Here is a 23,767-nt window from a genome sequence, read left to right on the forward strand (position 1 = left end):
GAAAGTTTAAAATCATGCAAAAGATGACCCAGACCAAAATATAATTTAGGTAAGAGTTTCCTAGTTCCACTCACCAGGACCCACTAACAGGCAATGTTATTCTAAAAACCTGATCTTTCAATCAGTCTTGAGGACTGGAGTTGGAAAACCCTGTTCTTGAAGATGAAGGGGCCTATCTATCAAGCTCTGAATGGAGCTTGATGCCCCGTGTTTCTGGTGAGCCTGCAGGCTCGCCAGAAACAGCAGTTATGAAGCAGCGGTCACAAAGACCGCTGCTCCATAACCTGTCCGCCTGCTCTGAGCAGGCAGACAGACATCGCCGGAAATCAACCCGATCGGGTTGATTGACACCCCCCTGCTGGCGGCCAATTGGCCGCGAGTCAGCAGGGGGCGGCATTGCACCAGCAGCTCTTGTGAGCTGCTGGTGCAATGCTGAATACGGCGAGCGTATTGCTCGCTGTATTCAGCGAGGTCTGGCGGACATAATCCACATTGTTGGATCAGGTCCGCTAGACTTTCTTAAATAGGGGCCGAAGTCTTAAAAGCCCTTGTGAATGGACAATATAATAAGGGATAAATGAGGGCCGATTGTGACCAACAAACACTGGATACATTGCAAACAGTTCTATAGTGTACAGTAAAAATAAATACAACTTTTTAATCATTTTAATATAGTGTTAAACAAGAACAGCACAGATATTAAAATGATAAATTATAGAATCACAGAGATTACAAAATTCATGGTTTAAATGATACAACGGTAGATTAATTATCTACTAATCCTAAATGAGACGCTCTCATTTATGCAGTGAACGTATATTGATTTTTATTTCAGGGATCAGGACTATGAAGTCTCTCTCTCTCTCAGGGCACCTTGGAGCATATTCTGTTACTTATAAATGCTAAAAAATACAAATTAAATGCATAACCTGAATTGATCGATTTAATGATAATTTGTGCAACAAACATGTAACATCAGTTAATTTTAGATATATATTGGTTTAAATTTTAGCGAGGTGGTCAGTAAAATCAGTCCGGTGGTGTGCCCATGAAACAGGTCCTGGAGAAAACAGTAATTCATATAACTTTATATAAAATATTTTTTTTAAATGTTGCTTTGGTATAATATTCAGTGCACTCAAGAGGTCAGGTTCACTAGCTTAGTATGTACTCAGTACTTGTACTGACTTTTCAAGCTTTGCCTTTTTAATCAATTTTAAAAAAATTTTTTTTGCTTACCTGATAATTTTTTTCTTTTTTGACACGATGAGTCCACGGATCATCTATTTACTATTGGGAATATCACTCCTGCCCAGCAGGAGGCAGCAAAGAGCACCACAGCAAAGCTGTTAAATATCACCTCCCTTCCCTCCCACCCCAGTCATTCAACCGAAGTAAAGGAGAGAAAGGAAGTAACAAGGTGCAGAGGTGTCTGAAGTTTATAACAAACCAACAACCTGTCTATAAAACAGGGCGGGCCGTGGACTCATCGTGTCAAAAAAGAAATAAATTTATCAGGTAAGCATACATTTTCTTTTCTTTTTAATGACACGATGAGTCCACTGATCATCTAATTACTATTGGGAATCAATACCCAAGCTAGAGTACACAGATGATACGGGAGGGACAAGACAGGGAACTTAAATGAAAGGCACCACTGCTTGGAGAACCTTTCTCCCAAAAGAAGCCTCAGCCGAGGCAAAAGTGTCAAATTTATAGAATTATGAAAAAGTGTGAAGAGAGGACCAAGTTGCAGCCTTGCAAATCTGTTCCACAGAAGCTTCATTTTTGAATGCCCATGAGGAAGCAACAGCCCTCGTGGAATGAGCCATAACTCTCTCTGGAGGGTGCTGTCCAGCAGTCTCATAGGCAAAACGTATGATACTCTTCAGCCAAAAAGAAAGAGAAGTAGCCGTGGCTTTCTGACCCTTACGTTTTCCCGAGAAAACCACAAACAAGGCAGAAGACTGACAAAAATCCTTAGTCGCCTGTAGGTAAAATTTTAAAGCATGTATCACGTCTAAATTGTGCAGAAGCCTTTCCTTCTGAGAGGAAGGAATAGGACACAAGGAAGAAACAACAATCTCCTGATTAATGTTCCGGTCAGAACTACTTTAGGAAGAAATCCTAATTTAGTACGTAAAACTACCTTATCCGAATGAAAAATAAGGTAAGGAGACTCATACTGCAATACCGAGAGCTCTAACACTCTACGAGCAGAAGAAATAGCAACAAGAAGCAAAACTTTCCAAGATAACAACTTAATATCTAAGCAATGCATAGGCTCAAACTGAGCCCCTTGAAGAACCTTAAGAACTAAATTAAAACTCCATGGAGGAGTAACTGGTCTGAACCCAGGCCTGATCCTGACCAAGGCCTGACAAAAAGATTGCAGATCACCTCCACACCTCAGCAGTGCCTACCTGACCGTTGTAACCAACTCCCTCTGAGCAGAAGTCGTTCCCACACTATCAGATCCGGAGCTCAGCAGCAGCTGCAGAAGTCGGTCTCTGGTCTTAAATACACATATTAAATTAGAGAATGCGTAATAGGCAAAGCAGCAGTACAACTTCCCTTCCTATTAATCAGGAAGTGAAGGAGAAAAGGCGCGCAACGCAATTGCCACCTCCTCTAGTACCGTCCATCGTGGGCGTCACCAATACAGTCATCTCCCGGTCGGCATATTTGTTATGAAACCCGCCGGGAGATGTGAACCACCACAAAGTATTTTCCTTGCTCCAGTGCCTGCATCTAGGCTGTCACACAGTGTCTCCTGTGTACATAGGAGAATTTATGTCTAATGAATATAAAGTGCCCAATTCCAATGAAGGCTTCCTTATATGTCTCATCCTATGAAATAAAGTGCCCAACTTTTTCTGAGTTTTCTTACATTAACCCCAGAAATTAAAGTCAGCACAGATAGCAAGGCAGCTCCCAGGTTTGAGAGGTTCTCTCCCTCACATGGACCTGTGAAACAAGAGAAAGGACTGAGTAATATCCCTCAGTTTTTCAGAGTTAGGGCAGTATCAGTATGGGAGATGCAGTAAGAATTATGTCCCACAAGTTCCCATTGCTCTAAAGCCACCACTGCTCTACCAAAGAGACTGATATGGACTACGGCTACACCCTAGAACAAAGCAGCACAATCTTGTACTACTTTAAAAATAATAAACTCTTAATTGAGGAATCTTTTCTAACACCTAACTTTATGACTTCCTTGCTCTAACATAGGCAAAGAGAATGACTGGGGTGGGAGGGAAGGGGGGGGGGATATTTAACAGCTTTGCTGTGGTGTTCTTTGCCGCCTCCTGCTGGGCAGGAGTGATATTCCCAATAGTAATTAGATGATCCGTGGACTCATCGCATCATTAAAAAGAAATACTGTTATGATAGCTTTCATTGTGCTGTTAAATTTGAATAATCTTGGGTCAGTTGTGATTTTAGGAAAGTAACCATAAAATACACATCCTAATTGTAAATCATTATATATTAGTCTCTTTGTTACACCAACAAAATGGAAATGTCCCACAGCATAACTGTAGTTTTGGATTCCAGAAGTTGTTTATGCCATACAGCTGTTTTGGGACTAGTTCTATAGTCCTATTATGGTTTGCCACAGCCTGATTTATCTTCTGAAGGACTTCATTATATGGGACCAAATCATAAGAAAGTGGATATTTCTCAGAAGGGTCTTTGGAAAGGTTAAAAAGCAGTGGAGGAACATGGTAATTGACTTGATCCTTAGAGCATCGACATACTTTTGATCCATAACATGCTCCTGCTCCCTCTGGACTGAATATTGGAGACATGTAATGAACTTTCCAAACTGTTCCACCTTAATAAACAGAAATACATTAATATTAGTATTACTGGCTTATTATTTGCATTCATACTTCATTATTAGAGGCACAAAAATGACATCAGGTTGGCCCAGATACTAGGTGATATATGCAAGTAATTTTTTGTCATTTGGTATTTTTTTCTCTTTTTTTGTTTTAAAAATTAAAGTTTGTCTAATTTGTTGTATTACGATATCTGTGTGGCAGAAAATGATTAATTTTGGTTATTTTAACAATATTATCCGACATATAATTCACGTTTTCACTTCATATACTGAATTTTTCAGATAGCTACTAGAATAAACATTTTAATCAGCTTGTAATCATGAATCTGCAGCAATAACTAACTTTAGTTAATCATTTCTAAGCAAAACTTCATATTGGTTGACTTAACTACTTTCTAGCAGACTTGTCTTATTCTGAAAACATTGGGCATTTAATAATAAATGTACAACAATACTGTTTACCATAAACAGTGAAATAGGGCTGGGCGATATAGGCAAAAAACATAAATTGTGCTTACCTGATAATTTCCTTTTCTTCAGATGGAAAGAGTCCACAGCAGCATTCATTACTTTTGGGAATTCAAAACCTGGCCACCAGGAGGAGGCAAAGACACCCCAGCCAAAGGCTTAAAGTGAAGGTAAACTTTGATGAATGTAAGTCCGCTTTTTAATAATACTATGAAAAACAGGGGCACTTTCATTCATCAAAGTTTACAAATCAGCCGTTTTGATTAAAAAACTTACCTTTGTTTTTTTCACAGCCAGAGCAGCTTCCCCCTTCTGGAAATCCTCTCTTCACACGTCAGAAATGACTAATCCGGCTTCCTCCAATCACAGAATGGCCTCAGGCCATAATAACCCTGGGGGGAAAGCCATGATTGGAAGAAGCCGGATTAGTTATTGCTGACGTGTGAAGATAGGATTTCCAGGAGGAGAAAGCTGCTGTAGCTGTGAAAAGAAACAAAGGTAAGTTTTTAATCAAAACGGCTGCTTTGTAAACTTTGATGAATGAAAGTGCCCCTGTTTTTAATAGTATTTACCTTCACTTTAAATACCTCTTCCACTTCCCCCAGTCATTCTGCCGAGGAAAAAGGAACAGTAGAAGAAGCATAGGGTGGAAAAAAGGTGCCAGAAGAATAAAAATAACTGACGCTCTCAGAAAATTACGGGCAGGGAGCTGTGGACTCTTTCAGTCTGAAGAAAAGGAAATTATCAGGTAAGCATAATTTATGTTTTTCTTCATAAACGGAAAGAGTATACGGCTGCATTCATTACTTTCATTACTGCATTCATTACTTTTGGGAAAACAATACCCAAGTTATAGAGGACACTGCTAAAACGGGAGAGTACAAAAGGCAGTTCATTCTGAGGGCACCGGGTCTAAAACCCTTACACCAGAAACCCCAGCCGAGAAAATGCTTACCTGATAAATTGATTTCTTCTTCACAGATTCATCCTTTACTTGTGGGATATTATCCTTCCCTACAGGAAGTGGCAAAGAGCACCACAGCAGAGCTGTCTATATAGCTCCTCCCTTAGCTCCACCCCTCAGTCATTCGACCGAAGGTACAGGAAGAAAAAGGAGAAACTACAAGGTGCAGAGGTGACTGAGTTAAAATAAAAAAAATATAATCTGTCTTAAAATGACAGGGCGGGCCGTGGACTCGTCTTACCATAGAAGAAATCAATTTATCAGGTAAGCATAAATTTAGTTTTCTTCTATAAAGGTAAGACGAGTCCACGGATTCATCCTTGTGGGATACAATACCAAAGCTACAGGACATGGAGGAACGGGAGGGACAAGACAGATGGTTAAACAGAAAGCACCACTGCTTGAAGAATGTTTCTCCCAAAAACAGCCTCCGAAGAAGCAAAGGTATCAAATTTGTAAAATTTGGAAAAGGTATGAAGCGAAGACCAAGTCGCAGCCTTACAAATCTGTTCAACAGAAGCATCATTTTTAAAAGCCCATGTGGAAGCCACCGCTCTAGTAGAGTGAGCTGTAATTCTTTCAGGAGGCTACTGTCCAGCAGTCTCGTATGCCAAATGGATGATGCTTTTTAGCCAAAAGGCAAGAGAGGTAGCCATAGCTTTTTGACCTCTACATTTTCCAGAATAGACAACAAACAAAGAAGATGTTTGACGAAAATCTTTGGTCGCTTGCAAGTAAAACTTTAAAGCACGAACCACGTCCAAGTTGTGCAATAGACGCTCCTTCTTAGAGGAAGGATTAAGACACAGAGAAGGAACAACAATTTCCTGATTAATATTCTTATTAGTAACAACCTTAGGAAGGAATCCAGGCTTGGTACGCAGAACCACCTTATCAGCATGGAAATCAAGATAAGGCGAGTTGTATTGCAATGCAGATAGTTCAGAAACTCTTCGAGCCGAAGAGATAGCAACTAAAAACAAAACTTTCCAAGATAGAAGCTTAATATCTATGGAATGCATAGGTTCAAACGGAACCCCTTGAAGAACTTTAAGAACCAAATTCAAACTCCAAGGCGGAGCAACAGGTTTAAACACAGGCTTGATTCTAACCAAAGCCTGACAGAACGACTGAACGTCTGGAACATCTGCCAGACGTTTGTGCAGTAGAATTCATAAAGCAGATATCTGTCCCTTTAAGGAACTAGCTGATAGCCCCTTCTCCAATCCTTCTTGGAGAAAGAACAAAATCCTAGGAATCCTGAACTTACTCCAGGAGTAGCCTTTGGATTCGCACCAATAAAGATATTTACGCCATACCTTATGATTTTCCTGGTGACAGGCTTTCGAGCCTGAATCAAGGTATCTATGACCGACTCAGAGAACCCCCGCTTGGATAAGATCAAGCGTTCAATCTTCAAGCAGTCAGACCCAGAGAAAATAGATTTGGATGCTGGAACGGACCTTGAATCAGAAGGTCCTGTCTCAGTGGCAGAGACCAAGGTGGAAGAGATAACATGTCCACCAGGTCTGCATACCAAGTCCTGCGTGGCCACGCAGGTGCTATCAAAATCACCAAAGCTCTCTCCTGTTTGATTCTGGCAATCAAACGAGGAAGGAGAGGAAAAGCTGGAAACACATAAGCCAGGTTGAATGACCAGGGTACTGCCAGAGCATCTATCAGTACTGCCTGAGGATCCCTTGACCTGGACCCGTAACGAGGAAGTTTGGCATTCTGACGAGACGCCATGAGATCCAATTCTGGTGTGCCCCATTGCTGAAGCAATTGTGCAAACACTTCCAGATGGAGTTCCCACTCCCCCGGATGAAAAGTCTGACGACTTAGAAAATCTGCTTCCCAGTTCTCCACTCCTGGGATATAGATTGCTGATAGATGGCAAGAGTGAGTCTCTGCCCATCAAATTATTTTGGTAACCGCTATCATCGCTAGAGAACTCTTTGTTCCCCCCTGATGATTGATATATGCTACAGTCGTGATATTGTCCGACTGAAATCTTATGAATCTGGCCAACGCCAGCTGAGGCCACGCCTGAAGCATGTTGAATATCGCTCTCAGTTTTAGAATATTGATTGGGAGGAGAGTCTCCTCCTGAGTCCACAAACCCTGTGCTTTCAGGGAATTCCAGACTGCACCCCAGCCCAATAGGCTGGCGTCCGTCATCACAATGACCCATGCTGGCCTGCGGAAACACATTCCCTTGGACAGATGATCCTGTGACAACCACCAAAGAAGAGAGTATCTGGTCTCTTGATCCAGATTTATCTGAGGAGATAAATATGCATAATCCCCATTCCACTGTTTGAGCATGCAAAGTTTCAGTGGTCTGAGATGCAAGCAAGCAAACGGAACTATGTCCATTGCCGCTACCATTAAACTGATTACCTCCATACACTGAGCCACTGATGGCCGAGGAATGGAATGAAGAGCTCGGCAGATGGATAAAATCTTTAATTTCCTGACCTCCGTCAGAAAAATTTTCATGTCCACCGAATCTATCAGAGTTCCCCGGAATGGAACTCTTGTGAGAGGGATAAGTGAACCCTTTTTACGTTCACCTTCCACCCGTGAGATCTTAGAAAAGTCAACACGATGTCCGTGTGAGACTTGGCTAGTTGGTAAGTTGACGCCTGGATTAAGATATCGTCCAGATAAGGCACCACAGCTATGCCCCACGGCCTTAGAACCGCCAGAAGGGACCCTAGCACCTTTGTGAAAATTCTGGGAACTGTGGCCAACCCGAAGGGAAGAGCCACAAACTGGTAATGCTTGTCCAGAAAGGTGAACCTGAGGAACTGGTGATGATCTTTGTGGATAGGAATGTGTAGATACGCATCCTTTAAGTCCACGGTGGTCATATATTGACCCTCCTGGATCATTGGCAAAATAGTCTGAATGGTCTCCATCTTGAAGGATGGGACTCTGAGGAACTTGTTTAGGATCTTGAGATCCAAAATTGGTCAGAAAGTTCCCTCTTTTTTGGGAACCACAAACACATTGGAGTAGAACCCTTGTCCCTGTTCTGTTTCTGGAACTGGGCAGATCTCTCCCATGGAATATAGGTCTTTTACACAGCGTAAGAATGCCTCTCTTTTTGTCTGGTTTACAGACAATTGAGAAAGATGGAATCTCCCCCTTGGGGGAGAATCTTTGAAATCTAGAAGATACCCCTGGGTTACTATTTCTAAAGCCCAGGAATCCTGAACGTCTCTTGCCCAAGCCTGAGCGAAGAGAGAAAGTCTGCCTCCTACTAGATCCGGTCCCGGATCGGGGGCTACCCGTTCATGCTGTCTTGGAGGCAGCAGCGGGCTTCCTGGCCTGTTTACCCTTGTTCCAAGTCTGGTTAGGTCTCCAGACTGACTTGGATTGAGCAAGATTCCCCTCTTGCTTTGTGGCAGGGGAAGAGAAAGAGGGACCACCTTTGAAGTTTCAAAAGGAACGAAAATTATTTTCTTTGGTCCTCATCTTATTCGTCTTGGCGTGGCCTTTCCCTCCAGTGATGTCTGAAATGATCTCTTTCACTTCAGGCCCGAATAGGGTCTTATCCTTGAAAGGGATGGCTAAAAGCTTAGCTTTTGATGACACATCAGCAGACCAGGACTTAAGCCATAACACTCTACGCGCTAAAATGGCAAAACCTGAATTCTTCGTCGGTAATGTAGCCAATTAAAAAGCGGCATCTGTAATGAAAGAATTAGCTAGCTTGAGAGCCCTAATTCTATCCAGAATATCCTCTAATGGAGTCTCAACCTCAAGAGACTCTTCCAGAGCCTTGAACCAAAAGGATGCTGCAGTAGTTACAGGAACAATGCACTCTATAGGTTGGAGAAGAAAACCTTGATGAACAAATATTTTCTTCAGGAGACCCTCTAATTTTTTATCCATAGGATCTTTGAAAGCACAACTGTCCTCAATAGGTATAGGTGTACGCTTAGCCAGGGTAGAAATAGCTCCCTCCACCTTAGTGACCGTCTGCCACGAGTCCCGCACGGCGTCTGATATGGGAAACATTTTCTTAAAAGTAGGAGGGGGAGTGAACGGAATACCTGGTCTATCCCACTCCTTAGTAACAATTTCTGAAATCCTCTTAGGGACCGGAAAAACATCAGTGTAGGCAGGAACCTCTAGGAATCTGTCCATTTTACACAATTTCTCTGAAACTACAATAGGGTCACAATCATCCAGAGTCGCTAAAACCTCCCTGAGCAATAAGCGGAGGTGTTCTAGTTTAAATTTAAAAGCCGTCATATCAGAATCTGTCTGAGGGAACATATTTCCTAAGTCAGAAATCTCTCCCTCAGCCAGCAAATCCTTCACTTCAGAACATTGGACATGGGTACATCGGATATGGCTAATAAAGCATCAGAGGGCTCAGCGTTTGTTCTCACACCAGACCTGCTGCGCTTCCCCTGCAACCCAGGTAGCTTAGATAAAACCTCTGTGAGGGTAGTATTCATAACTGCAGCCATATCTTGCAGGGTGAAAGAATTAGACGCACTAGAAGTACTTGGCGTCGCTTGTGCAGGCGTTAACGGTTGTGACACTTGGGGAGAATTAGATGGCATAACCTGATTCTCTTCTGACTGAAAATCATCCTGCAACATACTTTTAGTAGCTAAACTATGTTCTTTACAATTTATTGACCTTTCAGTGCATGAGGGACACATTCTAAGTGGAGGTTCCACAATGGCTTCTAAACATATTGAACATTGACTTTCCTCAATGTCAGACATGTTGAACAGGCTAGTAATGACTACAAACAAGCATTAAAACACTTTATTTAGTGAAAAAAATAACAATCTTAAAAAACGGTACTGTGCCTTTAAGAGAAAAAAAGCATACACATTCTGCAAAACAGCTTAAACATGCACCAATTTTTTCAAACTTTTTTATGTTGACACACTATAGGTAGTTAAGATTGCACCACAGAATTTTTTTAACAATTAACCCCTTAATTTTCAAACCGGATCGAAAATAGGCCCAGATCCAGAAAAAACACTCTCAGTATCTTGCCACAGCCCTGCTGTGGCCCTACCTGCCGTCAGGGATAGAAAGTGTGGGGTAAAAGATTCGATTTGGCCCAAAACATACACCAGGGCCCTCAGGAGTTAGAGCTTGCTGCTTACTGACAAAACTAACTGCGCATCTGAGGCGCGAAAATAGGCCCCGTCCATCTCACTTGATGTTTCCTAAGCCTTAAAGAACCGCACCAGAGCGGTTATAACTAGCCATGTGGGTCTAAGACCCGAAAATTAAGCCATGTGTGCCCTAATAAAATTGCCCAAAAACGTTTATTGCCCACAAAAACGTTAAAGCACTCCCAAATCAACAAAAAAACGTTTGCTCACAAACATTTGTCATTCAGTGTCAACCATATTAGTAATTGGCCCCATATGCAAGCAAAGTAATGCCCTTCTTTTAGCTCTAGGATTACTGCTTACCCTTACCCTCCTGGGTATAATGTCAGCCTTTCTGAAAAACACAGTCTCTCCAGAAAAATATGACTGAACATACCTCATTGCTGCATAGCATGAAACCGTTTCTCACACTGAAGTTTCCTGTACTCCTCAGCCTCTGTGGGAACAGCAATGGACCTTAGTTACAAATGCTAAGATCATCATCTTCCAGGCAGCAGTCTTCATCCATCTGCTGCCTGAGAGTAAATAGTACACACCGGTACCATTTAAAATAAAAAACTCTTGCTTGAAGAAATTAAAAACTACTATTTTATCACCTCTTTCACTTTACCCTTCCTAGTACTTAGAGTAGGCAAAGAGAATGACTGGGGGTGGAGCTAAGGGAGGAGCTATATAGACAGCTCTGCTGTGGTGCTCTTTGCCACTTCCTGTAGGGAAGGATAATGTCCCACAAGTAAAGGATGAATCCGTGGACTTGTCTTACCTTTATAGAAGAAAGTAAATTTATGCTTAACTGATCAATTATTTTTTTATACAATACGACGAGTCCACGGATTTCATCCTTACTTGTGGGATATTAACCTCCTGCTAAAAGGAAGTGGCAAAGAGCACCACAGCAGAGCTGTATATATAGCTCCTCCCTTCCCTCCACCCCCAGTCATTCGACCGAAGGTTAGGAAGAGAAAGGAAAAGCTAAAGGTACAGAGGTGACTGAGGCTATAAAAAATAAAATATAATCTAAATCTGTCTGAAAATGACAGGGAGGGCCGTGGAGTCGTCGTATCGTAGAAGAAATTAAATTTATCAGGTAAGCATAAATTTACTTTTCTTCTACAAGATACGACGAGTCCACGGATTTCATCCTTACTTGTGGGATACAATACCAAAGCTACAGGACACTGATGAAATGGGAGGGACAAGACAGAGACCTAAACGGAAGGCACCACTGCTTGAAGAACCTTTCTCCCAAAAACAGCCTCAGAAGAAGCAAAAGTATCAAATTTGTAAAATTTGGAAAAAGTATGAAGAGACGACCAAGTCACAGCCTTGAAAATCTGTTCAACAGAAGCATCGTTTTTAAAAGCCCATGTGGAAGCCACAGCCCTAGTAGAATTAGCCGTAATTATTTCAGGAGGCTGCTGTCCAGCAGTCTCATTTGCCAGGCGGCTGATACTCTTCAGCCAAAAAGAAAGAGAGGTAGCCGTAGCTTTCTGACCCCTACGCTTTCCAGAATAAACAATCAATAATGAAGATGATTGACTGAAATCCTTAGTCGCCTGCAAGTAAAACTTCAAGGCACGGACCACGTCCAGGTTATGTAACTTAGAAGAAGGATTAGGACACAAGGACGGAACAACAATTTCCTGATTAATATTCTTATTTGAAACAACCTTAGGAAGGAATCCAGGTTTGGTACGCAAAACCACCTTATCAGAATGAAAGATAAGATAAGATGAATCACATTGTAACGCTGAAAGCTCAAACTCTATCAGCAGAAGAAATAGCAACTAAAAATAAAACTTTCCAATATAATAACTTAATATCTATGGAATGCATGGGTTCAAATGGAACCCCTTAAAGAACACTAAGAACTAAATTCAAACTCCAAAGCGGAGCAATTGGTCTAAAGACAGGCTTAATTCTGGTTAGAGCCTGACAAAAAGACTGAACATCTGGAATATCTGCCAAACGTTTGTGTAGTAAAATTGACAAAGCAGAAATCTGTCCCTTTAAGGAACTCGCTGAAAACCCTTTCTCCAATCCTTCTTGGAGAAAAGACAGAATCCTGGGAATCCTAACTTTACTCCTTGAGTAGCCTTTGGATTCACACCAAAAAAGATATTTATGCCAAATGATATGATAGATCTTTCTAGTGACAGGCTTACGTGCCTGTACCAAAGTATCCCCGTTTAGATAAAATCAAGCATTCAATCTCCAAGCAGTCAGCTGCAGAGAATGTCCACTAGATCCGCATACCAAGTCCTGCGTGGCCACGCAGGTGCAATCAGAATTACTGAAGCTCTCTCCTGTTTGATCCGAGCAATCACGCGTGGAAGGAGAGGAAACGGTGGAAACACATAAGCTAGGCTGAACAACCAAGGCACTGCCAAGGCATCTATCAGTTCGGCCTGAGGATCCCTCGACTTGGATCCGTATCTTGGAAGCTTGGCATTCTGTTGAGATGCCATCAGATCCAATTCTGGCCTGCCCCAACGGAGAATCAGTGAGGCAAACACCTCCGGGTGGAGTTCCCACTCCCCCGGATGAAAAGTCTGTCGACTTAAAAAATCCGCTTCCCAGTTCTCTACTCCTGGGATGTAGATTGCCGACAGATAACAAGAGTGGGCCTCCGCCCATTGAATTATCTTGGATACTTATGTCATCGCTAAGGAACACCTCGTTCCCCCCTGATGATTGATATAAGCCACAGTCGTGATATTGTCCAACTGGAATCTGATGAATTTGGCCGAAGCCAACTGAGTCCATGCCTGAAGCGCATTGAATATTGCTCTAAATTCCAGAATATTGATTGGAAGTAGAGACGCTACCTGAGTCCATACACCCTGAGCCTTCAGGGAATTCCAGATTGCACCTCAGCCCAGTAGGCTGGCGTCTGTTGTCACTATCACCCACGAGGATCTGCGGAAACATGTCCCCTGGGACAGATGATCCAGCGACAACCACCAAAGAAGAGAGTCTCTGGTCTCTTGATCCAGATTCATCTGAGGAGATAAATTTGCACAGTCCCTATTCCACTGTCCAAGCATGCACAGCTGCAGTGGTCTGAGATGAAAATGAGCAAACGGAATGATATCCATTGCCGCTACCATTAATCCAATTACCTCCATACACTGAGCCACTGATGGCCGAGGATTGGACTGAAGGGCTCGGCAAGTATTTAGAATTTTTGATTTTCTGACCTCCTTCAGAAATATTTTCATGTCTACAGAGTCTATCAGAGTTCCCAAGAAGGGAACCCTTGTCCGTGGAACTAGTGAACTCTTTTCACTTTCCATTTGTGAGTTCTCAGAAAGGACAACACTGTGTCTGTATGAGATTTCGTCAGATAAGTCGAAGCCTGAATCAAAATATCGTCCAGATAAGGCGCCACTGCTATGCCCCACGGTCTGAGAACTGCCTGAAGGGACCCTAGAACCTTTGGGAAGATTCTGTATGCTGTGGCCAACCCGAAGGGAAGAGCCACAAACTGAAAATGTTTGTCCAGGAAGGCAAACCTTAGGAACTGATGATGATCCTTGTGAATAGGAATATGAAGCTATGCATCCTTCAAGTCCACGGTAGTCATATATTGACCCTCCTGGATCATCGGTAAAATTGTTCGGATAGTCTCCATCTTGAACGATGGGACTCTGAGAAACTTGTTTAGACTTTTGAGATCTAAAATGGGTCTGAAAGTTCCCTCTTTTTTGGGAACTACGAAAAGATTTGAGTAAAATCCCTGTCCCTGTTCTAGTCTTGGAACAGGATGAATTACTCCCATAGTGGAGAGGTCTTTTACACAACGTAAGAATGCCTCTCTTTATCTGTTTTACAGACAATCATGAAAGAAGAAATCTCCCTCTTGGGAGAAATTTTTTGAATTCCAGTTGATAACCGTGGGTCACAATTTCCAGTGCCCAGGGGTCCTGAACATCTCTTGCCCAAGCCTGGGCAAAGAAAGAAAGTCTGCCCCCTACTAGATCCGGTCCCGGATTGGGGGCCGCCCCGTCATGCTGTCTTTGTAGCGGCAGCAGGCTTCTTGGGTTGTTTACCATTGTTCCAAGCCTGGTTGGGTCTCCAGATGGACTTAGACTGAGCAAAATTCCCTTCCTGCTTTGTGGAGGAAGAGGAAGCAGAGGGTACTCCTTTAAAATTTCGAAAGGAACGAAAATTATTTTGTTTACCCCTCCTCTTAACAGACTTATCTTGAGGTAGGGCGTGACCTTTACCTCCAGTAATGTCAGAAATGATTTAATTCAACTCAGGCCTGAATAGGGTCTTACCCTTGAAAGGAATAGCTAAGAGCTTTGATTTAGATGACACATCAGCAGACCATGATTTTAACCATAACGCTCTATGCGCTAAAATGGCAAAACCTGCATTTCTCGCCGCCAACTTAGCAATTTGAAAGGCGGCATTTGTAATAAAAGAATTAGCTAGCTTGAGAGCCTTAATTCTATCTAAAATGTCCTCTAAAGGGGTCTCAACCTTCAGAGACTCTTCTAGAGCATCAAACCAAAAAGCTGCTGCAGTAGTAACCGGAACAATGCAAGCTGTTGGTTGTAAAAGGAAACCCTGATGAATAAATAATTTCTTTAGAAGACCCTCTAACTTCTTATCCATAGGGTCTTTGAAAGCACAACTGTCCTCAATAGGAATAGTTGTACGCTTAGCCAGGGTAGATATAGCTCCCTCCACATTAGGGACAGTCTGCCAAGAGTCCCGAACGGTGTCTGATATGGGATACATTTTCTTGAAATTAGGAGGAGGAGAGAACGGTATACCTGGTCTGTCCCATTCCTTCTTAATAATTTCCGAAATTCTTTTAGGAACCGGAAAAACATCAGTGTAAGTAGGTACCTCTAGATATTTGTCCATTTTACACAATTTCTCTGGTGGAATCACAATAGGGTCACAGTCATCCAGAGTCGCTAAAACCTCCCGAAGTAACAGACAGAGGTGTTCAAGCTTAAATTTAAAGGACATGACGTCCAAATCTGTCTGAGGTAACATACATCCAGGGTCTGAAAGTTCTCCCTCAGACAGCAATTCCCTGACCCCCAACTCAGAGCCCTGTGAGGGTACATCGGAAATAGCCAACAAAGCATCAGAGGACTCAGTATGCACATTAATTCCTGTCCTACTGCGTTTACCCTGTAACACTGGCAACTTAGATAATACATCTGTAAGGGTAGTTGACATAACTGCAGCCATCTCCTGCAGAGTAAAAGAATTAGACACATTTGAGGAACTCAGCGTCACTTGTGTGGGCGTTAAAGGTTGTGACACTTGGGGAGAATTAGATGGCATATCCTGATTCTCTTCAGACTGAGAATCATCCTTAGGCACACTTTCTTTACCTAAAATATGCTGTTTACATTGTAAGGCTCTTTCAGTACAAGAGGTACACAAAGTAAGAGGGGGTTCCACAATGGCTTCTAAACACATAGAACAATTGGTTTCCTCAATGTCAGACATGTTGAACAGACTAGTAATAGCCACAATAGTCGTAAATCACCTCATTTATTGATTCAAAAAACTTTGAGAAAAATGAGTACTGCGCCTTTAAGAAATAAAAAACAACAATTTTTTCTCAAACTGCACAATACGTTTAAAAACGTTAAACAATTAAATATAATAATTCAATTGGCCTAAAAATTATTGCACCCTATAAGTAAAAGGTGAAATTACACTCTAAGAGACATTTTAACTCAAAAAGTATATCTTGACAGAAAAAATGACCCCTGTACCTCGCCACAGCTCTGCTGTGGCGCCTACCTGCCCCCAGGGTACTGAAAAATGACTCGACAACAATCCGGTGATCAGAACACAACTCTAGGCCCCACCGGAGCTAATGCCTGCTGCCTTCTTAGTCAGAGGAAGCTGCGCGCCTGAGCGCGGGAAATAGGCCCCGCCCCTTATGGACGTCGTCTCAACAGTCTGTTTAATCGCATGGGAAGTGGTTTGCCATGTGGTCCCCAGTACTTAAAATCTTTTAACAAAAAAATGCAGCCCTACTGACCTTACTAATAAATAAAATAAATGTCAAGCTGCCTCTCCCAGTGTCAAGCCCCAATACAGATATGTCAAAGCAATATGTAAAACACACAGGAATTTCAGTAACACCCTCAGTGATACAGGTCTACTACTTACCCCTTCCCTTGTAGGGAAAAATGTCAGCCAGATCTGATATAACAAGTATCCTCAGAAATAAAAGACTGCGCATACCTCAATGCTGCTTGTAGCATGACCCCGTTCTCCACACTGAAGATTTCTCTTGCACTACCTTCAGAAGCTCTGTGGGAACCAAAATGGATCTTAGTTACATCTGCTAAGATCATCAACCTCAGGGCAGAAATCTTCTTCTACATATCTCCCTGAGGAAAATAGTACTCACCGGTACCATTTAAAATATAAAACTTCTTGATTGAAGAATCTAAAACTAACACCTCACTTTACCTCTTCCTATTACTAACACAGGCAAAGAGAATGACTGGGGGTGGAGGGAAGGGAGGAGCTATATATACAGCTCTGTTGTGGTGCTCTTTGCCACTTCCTGTTAGCAGGAGGTTAATATCCCACAAGTAAGGATGAAATCCGTGGACTCGTTGTATCTTGTAGAAGAAAAGGAAAAAGCCCAAAGACACGGATCCACAGATAGACCATAAGCCTTGTTAGAAACCGCAGGAGCTAGACTCGACTGAGACAACATCCTCCAAGAGACACCATCAACCACCAGTCGGTCTCCAAACAGCAAACCCCTTACAAGAAAAAGTGATTAAACCGCTGTATGCTCCGAAAGGAGAAAGAAACTGAGAAGACATCCATAAATGATTCCAGAGGACCCTAAATAGGGCACAACAAAAACCTTAGATAGGGTCCAAACGAGCCTCAAAGAATGCAGGGTGAAAGACCCAGAGGCCAAGCCAACTGAGACCCAAACGTTCTCTTAGAACAAGGGGGGCAAAGTCCAACCCTAGATGCTCAAAATCCACAAGCTCAAGACCCAAAGATTGAAAAAAAGAAGAGAATCTTCCCCAACGAAAGTGCATCCGCATCCTAGAAGGTAACTGAAGATGAAAACTCCAGAAACCATTAAGGACAGCACAGAATATCCAAGTATTAAAAAAAAACGTAAACCTTGTGCAGCAACTCAGATAGGGAATCCCCTGTCGGCAACCCTTGAGAGTCAGAATGCTGCACGCTGCTGTCATCCGAAGATGAATCTAGAAATGTGAATATAAGCAAGCAAGTGGAACCGATGAAGATAAGGTCAAATCCTAACCAACACCTTACTAGGCACCCAGATAACCAGCAAACGCCACCAGTTCTTTCCACAAAATCCTAAATGTGGAAAAGAAGCAGAGCCCCACAAGGAAGGCTCATCAAAGCTTGATGACTCAAGGACGAAATTTGCAGAGCAACAGATCCCAAATCCTGCTCCAACACCCGACTAGCCCAAGTGACAGGCATGTCTGATAGACAGGGGTAACAAAACAACCCCAACTCCAAGCCCCTCAGGGAATGGAAGAAAATGGGAAATTACCCACTCCAACAGAGCTCAGGTGTACTAGCACACATTCAAGGTGCAAATCGCTGCAGCTGATTTCAAACTGCAAACCTTCCGCTTGCTAGGTAGCTAAGCTAACCATCAGGCTACTACAGCTGGCCCAACCCTTTCGCTCTTTCAAACATAAGGAACTTCCAAGGAAAACCCTCAAGGACTGCGGGTTATAAAGAAAATGGGAAATTACCCACCACAGCAGAGCTCAGGTGTGCTAGCACACATTCAAGGTGAAAATCGCTGCAGCTGATTTCAAACTACAAACATTCCGCTTGCTAGGCAGCTAAGCTAACCATCAGGCTACTACAGCTGGCCCAACCCTTTCACTCTTTCAAACATAAGGCACTTCCAAGGAAAACCCTCAAGTACTGCGGGTTATAGAAAAGTGCAAAATAGATATTAAAAAGAACTGGCATAACTGACTTTGACAGTCTCGACATGGAGAGTCTACTCTCCAACAGCTGGTCGAATAGACACAGAGCAGCAGACTGCTGCCTTCTAAATAAAAGGCACCTGCTCCGAGAACAAGTGCTTTAATAAGAGCTTGTCAGAGTATGAAGCTGCCATGCTAACTCGTGCACCCAAAAGACCCCGCTCCTCCTGCCCCAAGGCAGGACCACAATCAACAATTGTCATGCAGAGTGAGGGAAAAACCAGCTCAGCTGAATTCAAACTCCCTCTGGTGGCTAAGCCATCTACCGGACCACTAGCGCTGGCCGTCTCCAGAGAGAGGAAACCCCACTGCTGAAGTAGACAAACTCCCCCCCTAAAGGGGAGGGCCCATATAAGAAACGGCATGCATGCCCTCAAGGACATGAAAGCCATAGGCTAATTAGTAAAAGACTGAATGAAAATCATTCAGATCACCACTGATGAACAGTGAAAAGCTTCCCATAAAAAGGAGCACACTCCTAATAAAAAATCAGTCCCCATAGGAAACTGGGTTGTCCTGAACCAGTCTACAGGATCATAATTCCATAAAGATCCAACATAAGGATCCTAGAACTGGAACCCAGAGCCATCTGAAAACGAACAACCCCTCCAGGAAGCACAAGATACCCTCTATGAAGATTCAGACCTCACATCCGAGTTAGACCAGAAAAAAACGGGCACATAACTCAGTCATAAAATTCCCAGACTAAAGGGAAGAGAATGCCCCTAGCAGGAGGCCAACTCCCCACTAACAAGGTGCTAAGTCATAGTCACCTAGAGCCCAAAGGCCTCAAGGACTACCTTCACAAAGCTAAGGGAAGTAGGCAAACAATTACAGGCCCATTTATCAAGCTCCGTACGGAGCTTGAAGGGCCGTGTTTCTGGCGAGTCTTCAGACTCGCCAGAAACACAACTTATGAAGCAGCGGTCTAAAGACCGCTGCTCCATAACCCTGTCCGCCTGCTCTAAACAGGCGGACAGGAATCGCCGGACATCAACCCGATCGAATACGATCGGGTTGATTGACAGCTCCCTGCTGGCGGCCGCGAGTCAGCAGGGGGCGGCGTTGCACCAGCAGCTCTTGTGAGCTGCTGGTGCAATGTTAAATGCGGAGAGCGTATTGCTCTCCGCATTTAGCGAGGTCTTGCGGACCTGATCTGCAGTGTCGGATCAGGTCCGCAAGCCCTTTGATAAATGGGCCTGCATGTCTCCATAATCTTCAGGTTAACCTTCCGAACCCCTCGGTGCCCTAACCGGACCAGCCAGGCATAGTAGGCGCCACGTGTCTGAAATAGGCCTTAAAACAAAAGGATTTGTACCCAGTCAGGACCAGCCTGGGACCAAGGGCCCAATTGACAAGGCCACACATTCAAAGACAAACATAGGACTAAAACACATCCACATGAACAAACTTTCGTAAAAGTAAACAGTGCGATCACAAAATCGCGAGTATCGATTCCAGAGAAGAAAATTCCCAAAGTAAATATTATAACAAACATGAGCTTAAACCAAATAAAATCCATCCTAACCGGATTAAAACAAAAGATAAGGCGGGGGCGAAGCCTGGCCACACAAGAAGATGGCCTCACATTAGAAGGGCTCCTGATCCTCAGACTGACAAATACGCTCTAACACGGTACTAAAGCACTTCTAATAACTGAGGAAAGTAGGGTAAACATCACAAGAGGTCATCAATAATAATTACGAGCAGCTACTTTGCTGACTGTGGATAGTGAAGGAGGATTGTTCTCACACCGATATATCAGTGACGCGGGTCTGGAGTCGGCCGCAATACAAACCACGAGGGGATTTCATGTTGATGCGGACGGAAATTAACCAAGACATCAGAAGTGAAGTAAGTCTCAAATCTTGCCCAGATATACCTCATATTTTCACCCAGAGTCCCCAGGCTGTACAGAGGTTAACGGTTCTTATCAGATTTACCCGATCAAGATGCACTGCAACCCTGAATTGTGCCCCACTCGAAATGGAGGTACCGTAAGTCGCAGAGGTGTTATAAGGTTGGCTTAACTATATCACCAATGACAATCTGATTTTTGCCTCATTATACAAAAGGGTCCTACACAACCGGAGGATAAAATATATATTTATATGGACAGACCTCTCTTTAATAATCAGCGGTACATAGCTTATTAGATTCAAGGGACATAATTGGCGTTATATACACATAAGATTGTCATTCAGACAAGACTAAGGAGCCTGAAAGAAACATTTAAGCTGAAACCTAGAAGAGTGGAAAAGGGTCATACAAATAAGCCTTCCCTAACTAGCAGAGCTATTGAGACATACCTCTCTGTTATTGCATAACCTATCACATAGGTGTAAAAACAAAATTTATGCTTACCTGAAAAATGTCTTTCTTTTGTGATGTATCGAGTCCACGGATTCATCCTAACTTGTGGGATATTGTCCTTCCTGACAGGAAGTAGCAAAGAGAGCACCACAGCAGAGCTGTCTATATAGCTCTGCCCTTAACTCCACCCCCCAGTCATTCGACCGAAGGCCAAGGAAGAAAAGGAGCAACTATAAGGTGCAGAGGTGACTGAAGTTTACATAAAAAAATACTATCTGCCTTGAATAGACAGGGCGGGCCGTGGACTCGGTACATCGCAAAAGAAAGAAATTTATCAGGTAAGCATAAATTTTGTTTTCTTTTGTATGATGTACCGAGTCCACGGATTCATCCTAATTTGTGGGATACCAATACCAAAGCTTTAGGACACGGATGAAGGGAGGGACAAGACAGGAACCTAAACGAAGGCACCAATGCTTGCAAAACCTTTCTCCCAAAAATAGTCTCCGAAGAAGCAAAATTATCAAATTTATAAAATTTTGAAAAGGTATGAAGCAATGACCAAGTCGCAGCCTTACAAATCTGTTCAACAGAAGCATCATTTTTAAAAGCCCATGTGGAAGCTACCGCTCTAGTAGAATGAGCTGTAATCCTTTCAGGAGGCTGCTGTAAAGCAGTCTCATAAGCCAAACGGATGATGCTTTTCAGCCAAAAGGAAAGAGAAGTCGCCGTAGCCTTTTGACCCCTACACTTTCCAGAATAGACAACAAACAAAGAAGATGTTTGACGAAAATCTTTGGTTGCCTGCAAATAAAATTTCAAAGCACGAACCACGTCCAAGTTGTGCAACAGACGTTCCTTCTTACAAGAAGGATTAGGACACAGAGAAGGAACAACAATTTCTTGATTGATATTCCTGTAAGTAACAACCTTAGGTAGGAACCCAGGCTTGGTACGCAAAACCACCTTATCAGCATGGAACACAAGATAAGGAGAGTCACATTGTAATGCAGATAGTTCAGAAACTCTTCGAGCTGAAGAGATAGCAACTAGGAACAAAACTTGCCAAGATAAAAGCTTAATATCTATGGAATGCATGGGTTCCAACCGAACCCCCTGAAGAACTCTAAGAACTAAATTTAGACTCCATGGTGGAGCAATAGGTTTAAACAAAGGCTTAATTCCAACTAAACATCTGCCAGACGCTTGTGCAACAAAATAGACAGAGCAGATATCTGTCCCTTTAGGGAACTAGCTGATAATCCTTTCTCCAATCCCTCTTGGAGAAAAGACAAAATCCTAGGAATCCTGATTTTACTCCAGGAGAAGCCTTTGGATTTGCACCAAAAAAGATATTTACGACATATCTTATGATAAATTTTCCTGGTAACAGGCTTTCGAGCCTGAATCAAGGTATTTATGACTGACTCAGAGAAACCCCGCTTTGATAGAATCAAGCGTTCAATCTCCAAGCAGTCAGTTGCAGAGAAATTAGATTTGGATGCTTGAATGGACCTTGAATCAGAAGGTCCTGTCTCAAAGGCAGACACCATGGTGGAAGGGATGACATGTCCACCAGGTCTGCATACCAAGTCCTGCGTGGCCACGCAGGCGCTATCAAAATCACTGATGCTCTTTCTTGTTTGATTCTGGCAATCAGACGTGGAAGGAGAGGGAAAGGTGGAAACACATAAGCCAGGTTGAACGACCAGGGTACTGCTAGAGCATCTATCAGTACAGCCTGAGGATCCCTTGACCTGGAGCTGTAACAAGGAAGTTTGGCGTTCTGATGAGACGCCATCAGATCCAACTCTGGTGTGCCCCATAGCCGAACCAGCTGAGCAAACACCTCCAGATGGAGTTCCCACTCCCCTGGATGAAAAGTCTGACGAAAATCTGCCTCCCAGTTCTCTACACCTGGGATATAGATCGCTGACAGATGGCAAGAGTGAGCCTCTGCCCATTGGATTATTCTTGAGACCTCTATTATCGCTAAGGAACTCTTTGTTCCGCCCTGATGATTGATATAAGCCACAGTCGTGATGTTGTCCGACTGAAACCTGATGAATCTGGCCGAAGCCAGCTGAGGCCATGCCTGGAGAGCATTGAATATCGCTCTTAATTCCAGAATATTTATCGGTAGGACAGCCTCCTCCCGAGTCCACAAAACATCTTTCCTGAATCAGAAATCTCTCCCTCAGACAGCAAATCCCTCATCCCTACTTCAGAACATTGTGAGGGAATATCGGATACGGCTACTAAAGCATCAGAAGGCTCAGCATTTGTTCTTAACCCAGAGCTACTGCGCTTCCCTTGCAACCCAGGCAGCTTAGATAAAACCTCTGTGAGGGTAGTATTCATAACTGAAGCCATATCTTGCAAGGTGAAAGAATTAGATGCACTAGAAGTACTTGGCGTCGCTTGTGCGGGCATTACTGGTTGTGACACTTGGGGAGAACTAGATGGCAAAACCTGATTTCCTTCTGTCTAAGAATCCTCTAATGCCAAACTTTTTTTTAAGTCAAAATATGCTGTTTGCAATTTATAGACATATCAGTACAAGTGAGACACATTCTAAGAGGGGGTTCCACAATGGCTTCTAAACAAATTGAACAATGAGTTTCCTCAGTGTCAGACATGTTTAACAGACTAGTAATAAAGCAAGCAAGCTTGGAAAACACTTTATTTAATGAAAAAAACACAATTTGCAAAAACGGTACTGTGCCTTTAAGAGAAAAAAAGGCATACACAAACTGCAAAACAGGCTAAAATTGCTTCAATTTTTCTGAAATTTTAAGTGTACCCACTAAGCTTTAGAAGGATTGCACCACAAGTTAATAAGCAATAAACCCCCAAATGAAAAAAACGGATTGAAATATGTCTAAAACCGGTTAAAACCCCTGTTAGAACCTTGCCACAGCTCTGCTGGGGCCCTACCTGCCCTTAGGAAGCGATAATATGGGGTTTAAAGCTTCAATTAGTCCCTCAGAAGACTATCAGGACCTCAGGAGAAGTTGCTTGCTGC

At 42.9% G+C, this 23,767-nt stretch overlaps 1 protein-coding gene across 1 annotated transcript in view; it reads right to left on the minus strand.

Annotated features, from left to right (window-relative positions):
• Positions 1 to 3,334: 3,334 nt before the first annotated feature.
• LOC128653253 (arylsulfatase D) overlaps positions 3,335 to 23,767 on the minus strand; it is a 290,960-nt gene continuing 270,527 nt past the window's right edge. The window contains exon 10 of the mRNA XM_053706442.1: positions 3,335 to 3,835. Within this exon, the coding sequence (XP_053562417.1) occupies positions 3,483 to 3,835 (353 nt within the window). The 3' untranslated portion in view covers positions 3,335 to 3,482. The remainder of the gene's footprint in view (positions 3,836 to 23,767) is intronic.

This window comes from Bombina bombina, chromosome 3, assembly GCF_027579735.1.
Source record: "Bombina bombina isolate aBomBom1 chromosome 3, aBomBom1.pri, whole genome shotgun sequence".
Taxonomy (NCBI): domain Eukaryota; kingdom Metazoa; phylum Chordata; class Amphibia; order Anura; family Bombinatoridae; genus Bombina; species Bombina bombina.